The sequence below is a fragment of the Lissotriton helveticus genome, chromosome 8, assembly GCF_964261635.1.
Source record: "Lissotriton helveticus chromosome 8, aLisHel1.1, whole genome shotgun sequence".
In the NCBI taxonomy this organism is placed as follows: domain Eukaryota; kingdom Metazoa; phylum Chordata; class Amphibia; order Caudata; family Salamandridae; genus Lissotriton; species Lissotriton helveticus.
The window spans coordinates 1,310,070,525-1,310,090,701 of record NC_136069.1 but is presented as its reverse complement, the minus strand read 5'-3'; the positions used below and the strand labels follow the sequence as shown (position 1 = coordinate 1,310,090,701).

At 50.9% G+C, this 20,177-nt stretch overlaps 1 protein-coding gene across 2 annotated transcripts in view; it reads left to right on the top strand.

The window, feature by feature from the left end:
• The window catches only part of MED14 (mediator complex subunit 14), a 941,548-nt gene that overhangs the window by 616,277 nt on the left and 305,094 nt on the right, over positions 1-20,177 (top strand). For both annotated transcript variants that reach the window (XM_078658290.1, XM_078658289.1), the window contains exon 22: positions 4,354-4,506. In XM_078658290.1, the coding sequence (XP_078514416.1) occupies positions 4,354-4,506 (153 nt within the window). The remainder of the gene's footprint in view (positions 1-4,353; positions 4,507-20,177) is intronic.

The window sequence follows — 20,177 nt, the reverse complement described above, 5'->3', positions numbered from 1 at the left end:
CCAACCGGCGTCGACTGGTACTTTTGTAGCTTTGTTCTATCCTGGCGTTCCTTATTGCCCTGAGTGGCAGCCAGAGGAGGGTAAGGAGGACTGGGAGGGGTCTATTGACCCTCTAGCAGACCAGCTGGAAGGGTCGGACTGAAAAAGAGGAACTGGGTGAGGCCAGTGGTCTGGATACATCCTCTGACCTTGGTATGCTTTCTCCCCCACACCATGGCTACAGAGGAGGGAGCCTCCTACGATGTGGTGTAGCGTAGGGCAGCTGAGGCCTTGGGCCTTGAGCTACCTATGGTGGCAGTCAGGACTAATCTCCTGACTGAGGTGCTTCAACCAGCAGCAGCCTCTTTGGAGCCCCTGCTACCGTTAAATGAGGCCCTCACAGACATCCTTCTGGACACCAAGCCCAGCACAGGGGCTCATGATTGCCCGACGCCACCGCCCAGCCCCGGGTGACCCCAATTTCCTCTCCCAACACCCCTGAGAGCTTGGTGGCCCAAGCCTCAACATCCAAAGGCGCATTCCCTACTGCTCCCCCAGAAAGGGAATCCAAGAAGCTGGATCATTTTGGGAAGAAAATGTTTTCTTCCGCCAGCTTAGGACTGCGGTCAGTGAACACTGCATGTCTCTTGGGCCGTTACACCCACTCTGTGGGACACGGTTGCGCAGGTGCTGCCACAGTGCCCGGAGGAGGTCCAGGCAGTACTCTCCGGTGCAGTCGCTGAAGGGAGGGATGCAGCAAAGTTTGCTGTGGGATGGACACCGCCGGCTCGCTAAGCAGGACGATTTAAATGTTGGTAGCCCTGAGATACTATGCCTGGCTGAGGTCCACTGGCTTCTCGGGCGATGTCCAATTGACTCTTTTGGGCATGCCCTTTGATGTCCATCACTTGTTTGGCGGCAAAGTGGACAATGCTCTCTTGCGCTTCAAGGACGCTAGGGCTACAGCCAGATCCTTGGGCCTTGCTACCACCTCCCACCTCACGCAATCTGCTTTTCGCCCCTTTTGTGGCTACGGAAGAGGTGCCCCACCACGTTCTGCCCAGAGCCACAGGACCGCGCAGGCTGTCCAGCCTCTGCGGTGCGAGGACGTGGGACCCACCGTCATCGGTCTGGGGGCCAGGGGTCGCGCCAGTCCACCAGTGCTCTCTCTGCAGCAGCCTCCAAACCTTCCTAGCATGACTTTTCAGGGCCACCAGTTGCCAGTGGGCGGCCGGATCCGCCATCACCTCCTGCACTGGCACATCACGTCAGACAAGTGGGTTTGCAGATAGTCCAAAGGGGCTACTCCCTCCCCTTCGAGACTACTCCTCCCTCCATGCCACCTGCATTCCATCGCATGTCGGAGGTTCACCTGGCCCTTCTCTGCCAGGAAGTCGCGGCTATCTTGGCCAATGAAGCCATAGAGCGAGTCCTTGTGCCAGAAGTAGGTCGTGGCTGCTACTCCCACTACTTTCTGGTGCCCACAAGGACAAAGTCCTGCATCCTAACTTGAACCTCAGGGACATCAACCGCTTCCTCCAGAAGGAGAAGTTCAAAATGTTGACATTGGCTCAGGTCCTGTCTGCCCTTGACCCTGGAGACTGGATGGCGGCGTTGGACTTGCAGGACGCTTATTTCCACATCCCCGTCCTGCCGGCTCACAGGCATTACCTTCGGTTCACGGTAGGCCACGAGCATTTTCAGTTTACCGTGCTCTTCTTTGGCCTCACCAGCGCCCCTAGGGTGTTCACGAAAGTGATGGCGGTCGTCGCAGCTCATCTGCGCAGATCATGGGTTCCAGTTTTCCCCTATCTCGACGACTGGTTGTTGAAGGCGAGCTCGCCCCATGTTGTCGTCGCCCACCTCCACACTACAGCGGACCTCCAGCATTCGCTGGGGTTCACAGTCAACGTGCCGAAGTCACACCTGCACCCTTCTCAGGAGCTCCTTTTCATTGGAGCAGTTCTGGGCACAGCGCAGTTTTGGGCCTATCCTCCCGAACAGCGAGTCCGGGATATTCGTGCTATGATACCGATATTCCAGCGTCTATCATGGATTTCGGTGCCGATGACCCTGAGGCTGCTGGGCCTCATGGCCTCCTGCATCCTGCTGGTGGATCATGCCAGGTGGCATGTGCGGGCTCTGCAGTGGGACCTGTAGTTCCAGTGGGCGCAGCATCAGGGGAATCTGTCCGATGTCATCCAGATCTCGGCGGGGTCTGCACATCAGTTGCAGTGGTGGCTCACGAACCAGGAATGGGTCAACAGCAGATCCCTCTCCCTTTCCCAACCAGATTTCTCAGTGTTGACAGATGCATCACTCATGGGATCGGGCCGCACATGGGTGAGGCAGAGATCAGAGGCCTCTGGTCTCTGGCGAAGTCTGGGCTCCACATCAACCTTCTGGAGCTCCTGGCGATTCGTCTAGCACTGAAGACATTCCTTCCTTCTGTCAAAGGGAGAGTAGTGCAGGTATTCACAGGCAACACCACCACCATGTGGTATTGCAACAAACAGGGCAGCGTGGGGTCGTGGACCCTCTGTCAGGAGGCCCTTTGTCTCTGGAAGTGGCTGGAACATCAGGGCATGTCCCTGGTGGTTCAATACCTTGCTGGTTCTTTGAATGCCAGGGTTGACTAACTCAATCGCCGTTGTTTGATGGATAACAAATGGCGTCTTCACTCGGAGGTGGTGCAAGGTCTCTTTCAGCAGTGGGGAGAGCCTTGGTTATATCTATTCCCCACCGAAGAGAGCATACAATGTCAACAATTCTGCTAGTTGGAATTTCTACGGTGGCACTCGCTAGGCAACTCTTTTTGTTGCGAGTCGAGTTGCGGTCTTCTATATGCCTTTCCGCCTATACCACTTCTGCCCAGAATGCTGAAGATCAAGCGCGACCGGACCCAAGTAATTCTTGTGGCTCTGGACTGAGCACGAAGAGTCTGGTATCCCGAGCTCTTGAACATGGCCATCGATCCTCCGATCATACTGTCCCTTCAGGAGGATCTTCTGTCGCAACAGCAGGGGACGGTCCTCCACCCGAACCTGTCCACCCTCCACCTCCTTGCGTGGAGTTTGAGCAGCGACAGCTTACAGCCTTCGACCCTCCTCCTGAAGTCTGTAATGTTATCTTGGCAGCCAGGCGTCCCTCTACTAAAACAGTATACGTCTGTAGATGTAACAGATTTGTGGCATGGTGCGCAGCAAAGGCCGTGGATCCCCTTTCTGCCCTTACTCTGAGGTTCTCCTCTTCCTGCTTTCTTTGGTCCTTCAGTGCTCTGCTCTGGGCACCCTCAAGGGCTATCTTTCTACCATTTCGTCCTTTCTTCACCTTCCTGATCAGCCTTCTCTTTTCAAGTCCCCTATTTGAAATTGTTTCCTTAAGGGCATTACTCACCTGTTTCCTCCTATTCCTTTCATAATGCCCCAGTGGGATTTGCACCTTGTTCTGACTTAATTTATGTGCGCTCCCTACGAGCCACTACATAATAGTCCTCTCAGACTCTTGACCTTAACTCCATTAGTGCTAAGGCAATTCCCCCTGAGTGCTGTTACTCCAGATTTCCCATTGTTCATGACGAGCTCAGCTCGTCATGAGCACAGGAGCAGTGCACTGCATGACGAGCTGAGCTCGTCATGAGCATGGAAGGGGTTAAAGACTCCTTTTCTGGTTGCCTTCACCTCTGCTCGCAGGGTGAGTGAGCTTCAGGCTCTTTCTTCTGAGCCTCCTTTCCTTGCTGTTCATCCACACAAGGTTGTCCTTCGAACTTGACCTTCTATACTTCCCAATGTGGTTACCTCTTTCCACATAGGAAAGACCATCACTTTGCCCACCTTCTTCCCGCCCGCATCCTTTCAAAGAGGAGGAGAGGCTCCACCGTCTGGAGTTCAAGGGAATTAATGAAAGTCTCAGAGTCCAGTCCGTGGCCTGGGGCTGTTCAAGGGGTGAGGAATGTGCAGTTACATAAAGTATTCACTAGACAGTGCATTACCAATGGTAAGTAACTTGTTTATCTCTCTATGGCAAAGTTTGAAACTTATAAATAACATTAATTTATATTTTTCCCTGTAAGTTATACTTTGGTATTTTGTTACTGTGCAATGCATTTTATATGAACTGGAATAACCCAAACTGTGATTCAAGAAGGTGAAAATATGAAAAATGTGCCCACCACTGGAAACTACTATTACAAGTTTATAGTTTTCTTTTATGATTTGCAGCTCAACCTTTGGAAATACACTCAAGTGGAAAAACTGGTACACTGTGGGATGAAAACTGATGAATACTTGTTTACTAACGATTACTTTCAGCATATATTTCATTGTTCTGCCTCTTCATCTGGATTTTAATGCATTTTTTTAAATCTGTACGCAGACCTTCCTAAACATGTTTGTGGACAGTAATCAGGATGCACGAAGAAGCTCTATAAATGAGGATGACAATCCCCCTTCTCCCATTGGAGGAGATATGATGGACTCCTTGTTATCGCAATTTCAGCAACAACCACAAGCTCAGTCACAGCAACAGGTATTCCAGTTGATCAATAGTACTTGGTTAAAATAAGAAATACACATTGATTCTTTTTTCCCAAATATGTTGGTAGGCTAACCTGTTGATCTGAGCATGATTAAAGTAATTCCAAGAACTTTTCAGTGATATTATACTTTTATACTTTCCTCTTAGGAACCCATCCTATGTTGTTTCTTAGTAAACAGCAGTGTTAACGAAAATGTAAGAAGAATCTTTGTTTGCTTACCAGTATTATACATTGTAGAACAATGTGTGCAAGAGACTGCTCTTCCTTATTCCATAGTTTCCATCATATTTCTCCAAATTGTTACAACACACAGCAATACGTAGGCCCAGATTCACAAAAGGAATTTATTTTTTTTGTAAAAATTTCTTTTCAAGTTTTGCACAACAAATCAAGACATTCTCCATTAAATCATGTTCAATCACAGTGTCCGCATTTTCTTTACAATGATTCCTATTGGTTATGCGAATAATCAGTTCGTCCCATCTCATCATATTTGCATCAGACTTTTGTTTTCTACCTCCTCCCACCCAGTTATAGTGTCGTCTATCTGGACCGAGTATTGTCCTTTTTACCTCCATCATTCCGGGCTAGTGTCTGGGCTAGATTCTGTTTGCGGGGGTACGCATATGTATCCACAAAAGGAAATTTACACACTAAATAGTTTGATCATTGCTGATATGCACATCTGACACTTGATTCATGCTGTGTATTTGCATTCAAGATCTGATGGTAGGAGTAAGGCGTAGAAGCAAACTGGACAGGAAATTTCTCAAAGTAGAAAAAGATCACGTGCGAAAACAAACATTAATCATTAATGACTGAGAGGGAAATTATGACTTGATCATTGTAGGAAATCTGCCATTTCTGCATGGTTACCCCGTATTTTTCCCCTTTTGGTCGCCCTTATATTTTTTACTGTTGTTGGAACTCTGTGCACTTTACTGCTTGAAACCAGTAGTAAACGGCCTGGGCTCCCTCTTTAAAGATGGTCGAATTGGCATGCTTCTAACTGGTATATTTACCTCGCCTATAAGTACCTAATATATGGTACAAGGTGTATGAGGACCTTCAAGTTAATGCCACTAGTGCACTGCAGCACCTATTGTGCCATCCACTATTTTATAATAAAGCCACGCATGCCTAAACCACGCATGCCTGAACAACGCGGTCTGAACCACGACTGCGTCTTTACCACGCATACCTTTACCATGAATTTCGTTTTAAAGGCATGATTGCTAAAGGGATATGCGTTGTAAAGTGCACGCCCCTACCCCGCCACCCGGTGCCCTATCACCCAATACCCCAGCCCTGCAATCCACCCCACCCCAGGCCTTAAAACTACTTCGACTCCAACCCTGAGCCCTAAAACTCAGCCCCTGCTCAAAAAACTATCTCAACACCAGCCCCCTTGCCCTGAGCAATAAAACTGACCCCAGCCCTGATAACTGACCGCCCCACCCTGAACCCTAAATCCCAGCCTTAAAACTACCCCAACCACTGTAGGGAAGTGCCAAGCCTCCAAACACTGCCTGTTGAATAGGAGGGTCACCACTCCAGCAGGCCTCACAGCCTTAAGGCAGGGTGCACTAAACCACAGGTGAGGGCATAGCTGCAGGAGCAATATGCCCCTACAGTGTCTGAGTCCATTCTTAGACATTGTAAGTGCAGTGAAGTGCATATTGAGTACATGGGCTGATAGTTTGTCATTAAGTATTCCACAGCTCTATGATGGCTTTACTGAATGCTAATTTTGGTATAAAATGTCTCCGCATAATAAACCCACAATGATGCCAGTGCTGGATTTATTATCAGATGCACTCAGAGGGCATCTTAGAGATGCCCCCTGAAAAACAAACAACTCAGACGTATCCAGCTGACTGATCTGCACCAGCCTGTCTCACATGTTTCAGACCCCCACTGAGATCAGATCCTTGTGCTCTCGTGGGTCAGAATTAAAGCCTTCTCCGGGTGAAGATGTTTCACACCTACCCCCAAGCAGCAACAGTCAGGGCGGTGAGCCTCAAAGACTTCCTGCCTTTTGTTACACTAGCCAGGGCCTCTCCAGCTCGAGGAGTTGCCCGCCCCCCTGACCAGGCCCTACTTTTGGCACAAGACCGGCGGAAAAATTAGTAGTCAGGAGAGGTGTGTTCCATGTCAGCAAGGACCGCCCCTAAGCTGAAATGACCCCCTTTTTAAAAAATCCTTTTGAATTTAAGGATTTTAGCTAATTGGCTTAGGGGATGCCCCCTCCCCAAAGGAAGGGAACATACAAAGGGTGTAGGCACCCTAAAAGGCAAGTGGCCCATGGGCTACCATCACCCAGCACCTGTCACACCCCTAAATTCAGTATTTAATGCAACTCCTGAACTTTGATCCTGAGATTCCTGCAACCTAGAAAAAGGACGATGAAGATGCCATGCAGCAAAGCCTGAAGAAGATGACTGGCTTGGCCCCAGCCCGACCAGCCTGCCTCCAGCTTAAAGAACCTGCAAAGAAGATGATGCCTGTCTTGTGGCCAGCAATTTCCCGAAACCCGAGGAAGACTACCCACTCTTCAACAAAGACTAGATCTCCCGAGGACAGCGACCCTTTCCTGAAGAATTCAACTAAAAAGGCTAAGGATCCACCTGGAACTGCGATTCCTGCCCACTCTGCACATGACACCCTGGGCCCGAGTCTGAGTGGCTTACCTAGCTAGTGAAGTCTCCCCAGCGATCCAGACTTTGTCTCCTCCGATGGCTGACCTCTCGACTCCACGAAAACGCCTGCAGCCTCTTCGCAAAGGGTCCCCCTGACCACGACTGGCTCTGGTAAAGAAAATCTGACACCAAAACATACCCCTGCATACTCAGCCCCTAACTTTGGGGAGCCCAGCCGACTGTGCCCAGGCCTTCTCTGACATCTCAACTTACCTGCCCCACTGTTGTTCACCTTTGTCCTGCCTCCTGGTCCAAGCCTGAATCCTTTTAGTGCAACAGAGATCCCTCTTTACTTACATTGTGCATCTAACACTGCTTTGCACCCTGGTGGTGTAGGACTGGTGCTGCCTTGTATTCCCTCCCCCCAGTGCTTGCTTTAACCCCCAGGGTCTGTGCCGAAACCTCAGGTACCTACAGGTCTTTACAACACAATACCTAGTGTATTTAAAAAGCATTTCTATTCTTGAAACTGTTACTTACCTGCTACTGAGTTCCTCTTGGTTCTAAAATAAAATAACAAAGTGTTAACTTTTTAAACAAAGCTGTTGGTCTTGGATTCAGTCTATGATTGTGTGTAATCATTTCTTGGTTGAGTGTGTACAACAAACGCCTAACACAGCCCTCTGATAAGCCTAACTTCCTAACCACACTACCACAAATAGAGCTTTTAATATTATCTACTTAAGCCTCTGAAAACCTCTGGGGATCCTCTAGATTCTGTGCACACTATACCTTGCTTTGGTATAGTATATATAGAGCCAACTTCCTGCACCCCCCACCCTTGCCTTGAGCCCTAAAACCCTGCCCAAACACTACCCCAGCCCCGCAAATCTAAAACTGACTCCCAGCCCTGAAAACTGCTCCTTTCCTCCTCTCGCTCTACAACCCACCCCCAGCCCTAAAATCTACCGACTCCCCCCCCCCCCTCTCCATCCTGAGCCCTAAAAACTACCGCCTTCCCCCAAAACCCGGCGCCACTCCCACTTACCAGGCTGAGTCTCAGAGCTTCCATTCTCAGTCCTTCCTGTTCCGCACATCTGGGCCACCGACTACCTTAACCATCAATGCATGTGGTTAAGGCATATGCGTGATTCAGGCAAGTGTTGTTCTGCTTGTGTTGAAGCGGCACATGTGGCTCCGCCACCGTTGTAAAGCCCATTTCTCGCTATCCACTATAGTGGTAGTGAAAATATGACTTTAGGTCTACCCTGTGTACCCTGACTGAAGCAATGTAAACTCTGCATTTCGACCAGTCAAAATAAACTATTTTGACAGTCTCTTTTAGATATAGGTATTGTAGTCTGGAACTCAAATGTAGAAAATGGAGAAATGTAATGTTAACATGGCTTTGCAGTGAATATCGCCCAAAAGCTATTTTCACTTTGGCAAGCCTAGCTGTCCTATGGAAAAAAAATTTTTTAAAAATCTAAATGCTGAAACTGTATTTCAGGAATGGGACTATCTATAAAAATAATTAAACAACTATCTAATATAAATATTAAAATTCCAATCCAAAGGCACAGTCTGTTCTTTGACGGAAATGAAAGGAAAGGAAAAGTAACTTTCAGTTACCTTTTCCCTGCATGTAATTCCTGGAGGCTAAATATACATTTACTCTCCCACTCCTGCCAGCCAATAATTTGAATTTGAAGAGGTGTGAAATCCCTCCCAGGAGCAAAGAATTGGCTGACCTGAATGTGCAGAGATGACTCATTGGAGCCTCCCAGGATAACAGGGTGGGGGCTGTGGGCATCTTTTTTGACATTACATTGTCAAAGCCTGCTTGACAGGTCTGCTATCATTTACACTTTTTGCTTCTTTGCGCCATTCCCACTTGAACATTTTTAATTCATATCTCCAGGACCCCTAATTGGAGTTTTGCCATTTCAGTGTCATTTTGTTCATTAAACATGACACTATTTTTCTAATTTGGTTAGACCTTTTTATTGTTTTGCATTTTAATTTAATTACTGTTTTGGTACTACGTAAATACTTAACACATTGCCCTAAGTTAAGCCTGTCTGCTCTGTGCTATAACTACCTTGGGGCTTAGCTCTGGTTAATTTAGTGACTTTAAAGGTTCACCTCTGACCAGGGTTGTCACTCACTAATAACCATTCAATTTCTTACAATAATGGAAACATTGAGCAGTCTAAATCACTCTGAATGTATAGAGAGAACTCACAACGAAGGGGGCAAAGCCAGAGATATGCTGGCTTGGTTGATTAAACCTGAAATGAGAGGCACCCCCATAATACAGGTGAGTGATTGCCAAGTTTGCATGGTGCACAGGCAGACTGAGATCAGCGATGCATTTCTTGAATACTACACTGACATTTATAGGAAACAAAATACGGCAAAGCCTGATGAGTCCTACTTGGATAAGGCATCCTTAAAACACGTCCTTTGTAAATCATTAAAAACACTGTAAAAACCCTTTCTCTGAACTAGAAGTGAAGGGAATTCTAAGGCAAATGGCCCCAACCTGACCAATTTCAAAAAATTGTTAAAAACCCACCTTTTCACACATTCTGAATAGCTTCTCGTTGCTCACTCTGACACCGTTTCCTCACCGCGCCAGGACAGTCCCGACTAACCGTGCGCGATACAAATCAACATATAACATAACATAACATAACAAAGGGAAAACTCGGGGGATAAGCGTCCTACCTGTTGCGTTTTACCAGACATGCACAAACTTGTATTGTAATTGACAAAAAAGTATTTGACAGCTGTGGAACCTTCCCAACCCCAGGATGTGATCCGGCGGCATTCCTGTATTTGAAGACTTCTGGACCATTGTTCCCATACTGGCCCCCAGTGTTCATGTTATTGCATCTGACTCCCTTCAGTGATGTGCCGTCAGATCCGGCACGGACAACACATTGTTTTGATCCATCACTCAGGTGCGCATTTCGGCAGCCAATGTCATGGACGGTGCCACCCCTCCACTATCACCACTTCCGCAGCCAGTGTCGGAAGCCGCACCACAGCCCGACATCACCCCTCAAAACAGGTCCAGTCGAGATTCACAGCGTCTTTAGGAAGAGAAATACAGAAAGCACCTCCGTGAAATCTTGGGGAATGATTTTGAACCTTTGAATTTCAACCTCTATGGAGACTCTCGACGTGATCCTGTTGAATTTCAAGGACTTTTATGTGCCAGTGGCATAGACACCTCCCCGGGGTTAGCTGTGGACTTCCCTACTAGTCTACCAATGCCTGAAGTGTTCTTTCTATATAAATTGATGCTGCTGGACGCCACAGTCTTAGATCTGCAACTGCCCACCACAGTAACCAAGCCCAACTTTCTTACTGAGGACCTTTTACCTTCTGCTGTAACATCAGAGCCTCTTATTCCCTTTAATGGGGTCATTTTAGAGTCCATTTTGGCTGCATGAGGGAAAGCCTCTTCCACTCTGACAGTCAGCCAGCTCATAGGTTGTAGTTGTCGTTCCGCTCCATGTGACCAAGCGTTCCTTTCAACCGAACCAACACTGGAGAGACTTGATGTTCAAGCCTCCTTTTCAGGGTGATAATCTGGAGGTGCCTTTCTAACAATTTCCAATGATAGGGAATTAAAGGAACTTAAATCCTGGGTCAAAAAGGTATTTTCAGCATGAAGTACTTCCTTGAAGTCTCCTAATGCGAACTGCCTTCCCGACAGATGCATGCCTTTGGGATATGGCTGAAATGATCTTGCACATCCTCCAGCTCATATGAAAGACCATTTTCAAGAGCTCATTCCAGATGGTCAGATTGCCTCCCCATCTCACAAAATTGGGGCTTGACATCGCAGATTCTGTGACCCGGGTTTTGGGCACTTCTGTAATTATTCATAGGCATGCTTGGCTCCGCAGTCCAACTTTTCTGCGAATGTGCAGGCAAATAGGATGAATCTTCCTTTTGATGGGGTGTGACTTTTTGGTGATACGGTTGCTTCAGCTTTGGACCGTTTTAAAACCACTATGGATACTGCATGCTCCCTTGGCCTGCAACTCATGTCTGCGTCCAAAGACTATCACCAGTTTTGTCTCTTGACCGGCTTCTCAAAAGGATCATCCTTTTGTTCCAATCAATAACAACCTCCTAATCGTCTTGTCGGGCTACTCCTCTTCTGCACCACCAGGAAAGCTGGTCTAGTTTGCTTCTCAAAGCTCACAAAGATCCTATGGGAGGGCAGGTGTCTCGTTTTATTCTGGCTTGTAAGGCTATTTCTTCGGCCATTAAGTCCTTCAAATCAGAAAAGGTCTACAACTTTCCCTTACTTTAGATACCTCCCCATCCAACCCCCACCTCCTCCCCTCCTTCTGATCATCTAGCCATACTTCAACAGTATTTGTCAGCTGTTCTCCTGAAAGGAGCCTTGAAGTTAGTGCCACAGCAGGGGGGCCAGGGGTATTGCACACGTTGCCTCTTGGTGCCCAAGAAGGGCAGCAGCCTGCATTCCATTGTACCTCAGGGACCCAAACTTCCTCAAAAATGAAAAATTCCTGATATGAATCCTAGTTTAAGTTCTACTAGGGTTGGGGCTTGGAGACTGGATGGTGTCCCTCGACCTGCAGGATGCGTACTTCCACATACCTATCATACAGTCACACCGGAAGTACTTGCGATTTGTTGTGAGTTCTACACGCTACTAATTTGCGGTATCTTCCCATTGGCTTACCATTGGCACCTTGAGTCTCCTCAAAGGTAATGGCAGTTGTTGTGGCCCCTCTAAGAAGATTGGGCATCCTCATTTTCCCGTACCTGGACAACTGGTTAGTCAATCCAGTTTACTGGAAGTGATGGTTCAAGGCATGTGTGCTGTAGATAAACATGCTTTGCATACTCCTGCCATCGTGGTGGGTCTGAAAGTTTGCAAGTTGTTTTTCTTCAAAGAAGTCTTTCTCAATCACAGATAAAGTGACTCCTCCTTTCGGTGATAGTGTGGATGGACATCGACTCCATTGTCCATTTCCACCATCTGGTAAGGACGTGGTTCTTCGGGTTCCCCCTCGATGCGCAACCCACTGTACCCTCGTCGGTATTGTTTTGTACTAGCTTTATCATTCTTTTCTGCGTGTTTTGAAAAAATAGGAAAACTGTCTTCGGTCGAGAAGACATTCTTGGCGACCTTCGGGCCTAGCAGTGTCGGTCGACTTCCACTCTGTTCCTTATTATTCAGTCTTCTGCCGATGGAACGGACTCAGATTAAATTCTGTCCTCGGTGCCCCTCCAAGTATCCGCGTACCGACCTGCGTAAAGTCTGCAACTTGTGCCTCTCACCGGAGCACGAGGAAGAAGATTGTGACGCTTGTGTAAGGAAGTGGGTTTCGGTTGCAGTAACCTCCCCCCCCCCCCACTTTTTACCTAATAACTGATGCACTTTTCCTTGGTGTGCCCTGGGACCCTGCCAATCAGGTACCCAGGACCTGTGTTCCTTCCCTAAAAACTGTACTGAAGCCTAAACCCATTTGGCATCTCTGGCCACGTCAGCCCCTGGTAAATGGTACCCTGGGAACCCAGGGCATTGTGACCAGAGAAGACCCCTAAGGGCCGCAGCACTTATTGTGCCACCCTTAGGGCCCTGTACCCTGACACCCACACACTGCCTTTGCAGGCTGAGTGTCCTGGTGCAGAACTAAACAAAGAGTCGACATGGCACGCATCCCTGTGTGCCATGTCCACAAACACACTGCCCTGGCATACATCAGTCACCCCTCTAGCTGGGTGCACTATGCCAGTAGTGTGGGCACAGATGCATGAGCCCTGTGCCCCTACAGTACCCAGGGCCATTCCTGGGCACTGTAAGTGCGGTGATGCCATTAAGAGTATATGGTGCTGGGAGGTTGGTATTACGAACTCCACAGCCTCATGATGGCTACAATGAAGACTGAGAAGTTTGATATCAAACTTCTCAGCACATTAAACCCACACTGATGCCAGTGTGGGATTTAATGCCAAATGTACTACACAGAGCAACTTAGAGTTGCCCTCTGAAACTAACCTACAATCCACGTATTGTCTGAGAGGCTGCCTAGGCTGCCACACGGTAGACATGTCGCTGAACCCCTGGGTAGAGAGCCATCTGCTCTCCTGGGCCTGCAACAATGCACGTCCTGGGCGAGGTGCTAATGCTCCTCCCCCAGGATGTGCAGGGGAAGCTTCAAAGGCATCCCGCCTTTTGTGAGCTTCTCCAGGCCACTTGCTGTACTCAGCAACTGGCCCCCACCAGTTCTGACCCCCACTCTGGCGGGAAGACTGGCGGGAAACACGAAGGAAGGAAAGGGGGGTTTGCCAGCCTCTGCCAACCCCACCCCTCAGTTGGGGGAGGCAAGGTGAAGCACATCTCCAGGCTTTCGCCATCTTGAGGATGGGGAGCCGACTTAAAAAGACACCCTGCACCCGTAACACCCCGGCCCCATGTGCCCAACTCCTGGGTGTCTACTTATCCTCCAAGATCCCAACTTACCCCTCAAAGTGTTGGTCACTCATGAAGAGTCTCCGTCCCCGAGCCTGCAGACTTTGTTACACCTTTCAAGATCTCCATTGACTAACATTTAGTGCTCGACGGCTCAAAAGCACACTGCACCCAGCCGCCCGAGTGGCCCTGGCAGTGCCACCTTTGTCCTAATCTACTTCCCCATTTGCCCTGAACAAGTGACCAGGAGCCCAGCTCCCACAGCTGCGTGGCCTGCTAGCCAGCAGCCACCAACCGCAGGCCCCCTGCCTTTCATTGGATAACATTGGGCTTAACTACCTCTGCACCTGACTGCCCCTCTGCCGCTGAAGGAGTACCAACTGTACCTACCTGACCCTGGGAGACCCCTTAGTCTATGCCCAGAACCTTAACTCTGCCAGTCAAGAACTTTCCCAAAAGCCGATAACACTCTTTTCTTCCATAGGGTAACATTGACTGGTTTCACTCAGAATTTCTTCTAAGTGTGGAGTTTTGAAACTTTAAAATATTCATCTAAAATCAGCTGAACAACAAATTCTGACACCTGTTATCAGCAGAGAAACAAGTGCTGCATCTTTCAGCCCGGTAAAAAAGGGGGTGGTGATGGACGGAGCATCTGAACCAATCAAACACTCACACCCAGTCAAAAGATCTGGGTTTAATCCATCACCGCTCTTTAGCCCACTCTGCCACCCCAGTTCAGACATGGCCATATGCAAATCAGTCTGACCCTGTACCTCATGGGAACAGTCCTGCCCAAACTGCCAAGCCATGCCTTTCCTGGACAGGAAACAAGCTTCCTAGGACCGGTTTCTGGCATTTCAGCCAGGCTTGCTTGAATACAGTGGCAAAGTGAGCAAGGGACTCACGTCTGAGCATACCCTGCCAACTTATGGCAAACAAAGCGGTACAAAAGGGGGTGGTGATGGACGGAGCATCTGAACCAATCAAACAGTCACACCCAGTCAAAAGATCTGGGTTTAATCCATCACCCCTCTTTATCCCACTCTGCCACCCCAGTTCAGACATAGCCATATGCAAATCAGTCTGACCCTGTGCCTCATGGGAACAGTCCAGTCAGAACTGCCAAGCCATGCCTTCCCTGGCAGTCCCTTGCTCACTTGACTGGGTGTGAGTGTTTGATTGGGTCAGATGCTCCGTCCATCACCACCTCCTTTTGCACCGCATCTTTCAGCCCAGCACTGAACCTTGAAAAGTAATTTTAACCGTACTTACCCGCAAGTTGAATTTCCTTCCATAGGAATCCATTGTCCGGTTTTCACCAGAAAAGTTTCTAAGTGTCGATTTTCACAATCTACAAACATTCCTTAAAAATCACCTGTATGACTTAAATGCATTCTTTCAACTGTTTACAGGAGATGCACCAGTGCTGGAACCAGGATCCAACACTGAGTAATTAAAAGTAATGATAACAGTACTATCTGAAAGAAACAGGTTAGTGTTAGATTCCTTACCTTAGAATATCCCCAGGTGTCAGACTGGATCCAGAAAGTTTTGCGTAGCAGTACCCCTGTGCCTCGGTATGCGTCGTCTGTGGATCCGCGTCCGTCGTCTGCATCGTTGGCACCTGGATGAGTTCGTCGGAGTACTTAGACCCGCCCTCGCGCGCTGACTTCAGTTCTTTTTTCCGCGCCAGCAAGCGCAGATCTGGAAAAAGCAGTACTACTTAGTCACTTTTTGACTAACTTTTTCGATCCTTTTTGGGTCCTTTTTCGAGTCTGTAGACTCTCGGTGCCGGTAGGGATGCCCGGGTACAAGCCATATGCTGACTGTAACCGTCGGATGTCGGTTACCGACCCCCACCGTCGGTGCCTGTATTACCTTGGGGCCGACCACGACGACAAGACGTGCGCCGACTGCCGGGCCTTGACGTCGAAGGCTAGGCGGGAGCGGTCCCGTAAGCGCCTCAAGCTCTCGCATTCGGCCCGCGCCGTTCACGGTCCAGGTCGAGGAGGAGGTCGAAGGACCGGTCGCGGGGCCACAGTCATCGCAGCTCGGCGAGTCCACATCATTTGTCGGGCTCCCAAGTCCTCAGGTAAGAGGCACAAGAAGTCTAAGAGACGACATCGCTCTTCTGACTCGCCCCCGACGCTCGCACGTTGCGGCCGGGGGTTCGGGCGACACCGCCCACGCGGCACCGCCGGAGCCGCAGGCGCCACTGCCAGCTCCATACCCGCCAGTCCCTGGGCTGCACGCGACGTCGGAGGAGATCTAGGTCTTCCTCATGGCCATGAGGTCGCTCTCTCCTCCGTCGGGTCCCGTTGTGGCGCCTTATGGACCCGCTGCCCCGACTGGGAGCCCAAGCGGGCCGGGAGCTTCGCCCCGGCGCCGTTGGGTGCTTCGGCCCCGTCGGCGACTTGGGTCCCGACGCCGCAGGGCCCCACCAGATCTGGGTCGCCGCTGGTCGACCTTACGACCCCTCCGCCGTCGCCAACCCTCATAGTGTTGCCCCTGACGCCGACGTCCCCGGTCCCTCCCTCTGTCGGGATCCGGCGTCGCTCGATGCCGCATTCGACGCAGAGAGAAGAGCAATTCTATGATCCGGCCCCATCCTTTGCACCTGATTATCAGGAGATGGGAGACGAAGAGGATTGGGAGGGGTCTGAGGACCCTCTGGCACGAGAGTGCCAGTCGTATCAGGACTGGGCAGTGGATCTAGGGGAGGCCAGTGGTTTGGACACTTCGCCCGACACTGGCTTTATCTCCCCTTCTACCGTGGCTACGGAGGAGGGGGCTGCTTACAGCGTGGTGCTGACGAGGGCGGCTAAGGCCTTGCGTCTTGAGCTCCCCGTCGCGGCCGTGAGGACTAACCTCCCCACCGAGGTCCTTAAACCGCAGGCAAGCTCTTCGGAACCTCTACTGCCGTTTAATGAGGCCCTTACTGACGTTCTGTTGGGCACTTGGTCCAGGCCCGCTACAGGTCCCCCTGTAGATCGGAACGTGGCACGGCGCCACCGCCCGGCCCCGGGTGACCCTAGCTTCCTGTCCACCCACCCCACCCCCGAGAGCCTGGTTATCCAGGCCTCTAACTCCCAGACCGCATTCCTGACTGCCCCACCTGATCGGTAATCCATAAGGTATGAGCAGTTCGGTGAGAAGCTGTTCACCTCACTTAGTTTGGGGTTGCGGTCGGTCAACACTGCTTGCCTTTTGGGCAGTTATACCCACTCTCTGTGGGACACGGTCGCGGACGTGCTGCCAGCTTGACCGGAGGAGGCCCGGGTCAAACTCGCTCAAGCCCTTGCGGAAGGGCGGGATGCAGCACGGTACTCTATCCGATGTGGGCTGGATACCACGGACTCGCTGGGCAGGGCGATTTCCACAACGGTGGCGGTTCGTCGCCACGCTTTGCTGAGGTCCGCCAACTTTTCGGCTGATGTCCAGAATTCCCTCATGGACATGCTGTTTGATGGCTGTCGCCTCTTTGGCGACAAGGCAGACAGTGCGCTTGAGCGTTTCAAGGACTCCAGGGCTACGGCCAAGTCCTTGAGCCTGTCGGGCCAGCGCCAGCAAACTTCTGCCTTTCGCTCCTTTCGTGGCCAAGGAAGGGGCGCCCCCTCACTTCCTGCCAGCCACGGGCCGCAGACTAACATCCAGCGCGGCGGCGGACGTGGTAACCCCCGTGGCGGGGACAGCGGCGAGGCCAGTCCACATCCACCCACCCACCCAGCATCCGCCTCAAAGCCTTGCTAGTCCGAGCTTTCAGGCCCATTCGACGCCAGTGGGCGGCAGGGTTCGCCATCACCTCCTCCACTGGCGCTCCATCACATCGTACAGGTGGGTGCTGCAAATCGTCCGAAGGGGCTACTCCCTCCCCTTTGAGGCGACCCCTCCAGCCATGCCACCGCAGTACCACCGCGTGTCGGGGGATCACTTGCAACTTCGGCAAGAGGAAGTTGCGTCCCTCTTGGCCAAGGGGGCCATCGAGCGCGTTCCTGGGCCAGAAGTAGGGTGTGGTTGTTACTACTTTCTGGTTCCCAAGAAGGGCAAAGGGGACCTACGCCCTATCTTGGACCTGCGGAACGTCAACGGCTTCCTCCGGAAGGAGAAGTTCCAGATGCTGACTTTGGCTCAGGTCTTAGCTGCCCTAGACCCAGGAGACTGGATGGTAGCGTTGGACTTGCAGGACGCATATTTTCACATCCCCGTCCTGCCGGCCCACCGGCGTTACCTGCGGTTCACGGTAGGCCGCGAGCACTTCCAGTTTACCGTCCTCCCCTTCAGCCTTACCAGCGCCCCACGGGTTTTCACAAAGGTGATGGCGGTGGTCGCAGCTCATCTGCACAGGTTAGGGGTTTCAGTCTTCCCCTACCTCGACAACTGGTTGTTGAAGGCGGGCTCTCCCCAGACAGTCGTCAGCCACCTCCAGACTTCGGCAGATCTCCTGCACCGGCTGGGGTTCTCCATCAATGTGCCGAAGTCACACCTGTGCCCCTCTCAGAAGCTCCTTTTCATCGGAGCGGTTCTCGACTCGGCGCGGTTTCGGGTTTTTCCATCCGAACAGCGGGTCCGGGATATTCAGGCTCTGATTCCCATCTTTCAGCCGTTATCCCGGGTCTCGGTCAGGTTGACGCTGCGGCTTCTGGGGCTGATGGCCTCCTGCATCCTACTGGTGCATCACGCCAGGTGGCGGATGCGGGCTCTGCAGTGGGACCTGAAGTTTCAGTGGGCCCAGCATCAGGGCAACCTGTCCGACCACGTCCTGATCTCGGAGGGCACTGCGAGACAGCTGCAGTGGTGGCTCATGGACCGCGATTGGGTCAGCGGCAGATCCCTCTCCCTTCCCCAACCGGAGCACGTAGTTGTGACGGACGCGTCCCTCCAGGGCTGGGGAGGCCACATGGGAGAGGCGGAGATCAGAGGCCGCTGGTCTCTGGCGGAGGCCCGGCTCCACATCAACCTGTTTGAGTTACGGGCGATTCGTCTAGCACTGAAGGCATTCCTCAGGGCGGGTTGGGGTCGTGGACCCTTTGCCAGGAGGCTCTGCGCCTCTGGCATTGGCTGGAACGCCAGGGCTTGACCCTGGTGGCTCAACACCTGGCAGGTTCTCTGAACGCCAGGGTGGACGAGCTCAGTCGTCGGTGCATGATGGATCACGAATGGCGTCTGAACTCGGACGTGGCGCAAGGCCTCTTTCAGCGATGGGGAGAGCCTTGGTTAGATCTATTCGCCGCCGAAGAGAACGCGCAATGTCATCAGTTCTGCGCGTTGTAATTGCCAAGGCGGCACTCGCTCGGAGACGCTTTTCATCGCGAGTGGAGTTGCGGTCTATTGTACGCCTTTCCGCCTATACCACTTCTGCCCAGAGTGCTGAAGAAGATCAAGCGCGACCGGGCCCAAGTCATCCTTGTGGCTCCGGATTGGGCACGAAGGTACTGGTATCCAGAGCTACTCAGTATGTCAGTCGATCCCCCGGTTCGTCTGCCTCTTCAGGAGGACCTTCTGTCGCAGCAGCAGGTGACGGTCCTCCACCCGAACCTGTCCAGTCTCCACCTCCATGCTTGGAGATTGAGCGGCGACAGTTGAGGCCATTTGACTTGCCTCCTAAAGTCTGTAACGTCATTCTGGCAAAGTCGGTATACTCCTGCAGGTGGAACAGATTTGTGGCATGGTGCACAGCAAAGGCTGTGGATCCTCTTGCTGCCCCTCTTTCTGAGGTCCTTCTCTTCCTTCTTTCTCTTGCCCAGCAGGGCTCTGCTCTGGGCACTATCAAGGGCTACCTTTCTGCCCTTTCAGCCTTTCTAAGGTTACCTGATCAACCTTCTTTGTTCAAGTCCCCTATTGTAAATAGATTTCTAAAGGGCATCACACACACATTCCCTCCTGTTCCGTTTGTGATGCCTCAGTGGGACTTGAACCTGGTTCTTACGTTTCTGATGTGCGCTCCCTTTGAGCCACTTTACAACTGTCCTCTCCGCCTTTTTACTCTGAAGACTGCTTTCCTGGTTGCCATCACCTCTGCCAGGAGAGTGAGTGAGCTCCAGACCCTTTCTTGTACTCCACCTTTCCCTTTTTTTTTTTTTTTTTTTAAAGACTTTATTTACATTTGCCAATAGTACAGTGCAATAATACGTGCAACATAATGCAGTCGAATAGTACTTAATAGCTCATTTACAGCGTTACACAGCTATTTAGCCGACAACCCACCGGTCCGGCAGCGTGCGTTGAATCAGTACTTATGGCAGTCAGGAAATTTTTCGTCGAATGTACTTCATCTTATTTTTATAAAATCACAAACAAAACTGTAGACTCATTACTAACAGATAGTCAGTTATAGCCAGAGCAATGTTGCCATAGTGTCACCAGCCGGCGCACAGATTCTAGAGTACTATCTCATCCCCCCCGAACGCAGTCCACCCAGTACCCCCACCGCCCAGTTCTTTATCCTTCTTTTAGCTCCTCCCCACACCCTAAGGTTCTACTCGCCCAACTCCTCCTCATCTTCTGAACTATCCACTTCTTCTTCAGAAAGTGGATCACATAAGTCTCCTCTGTA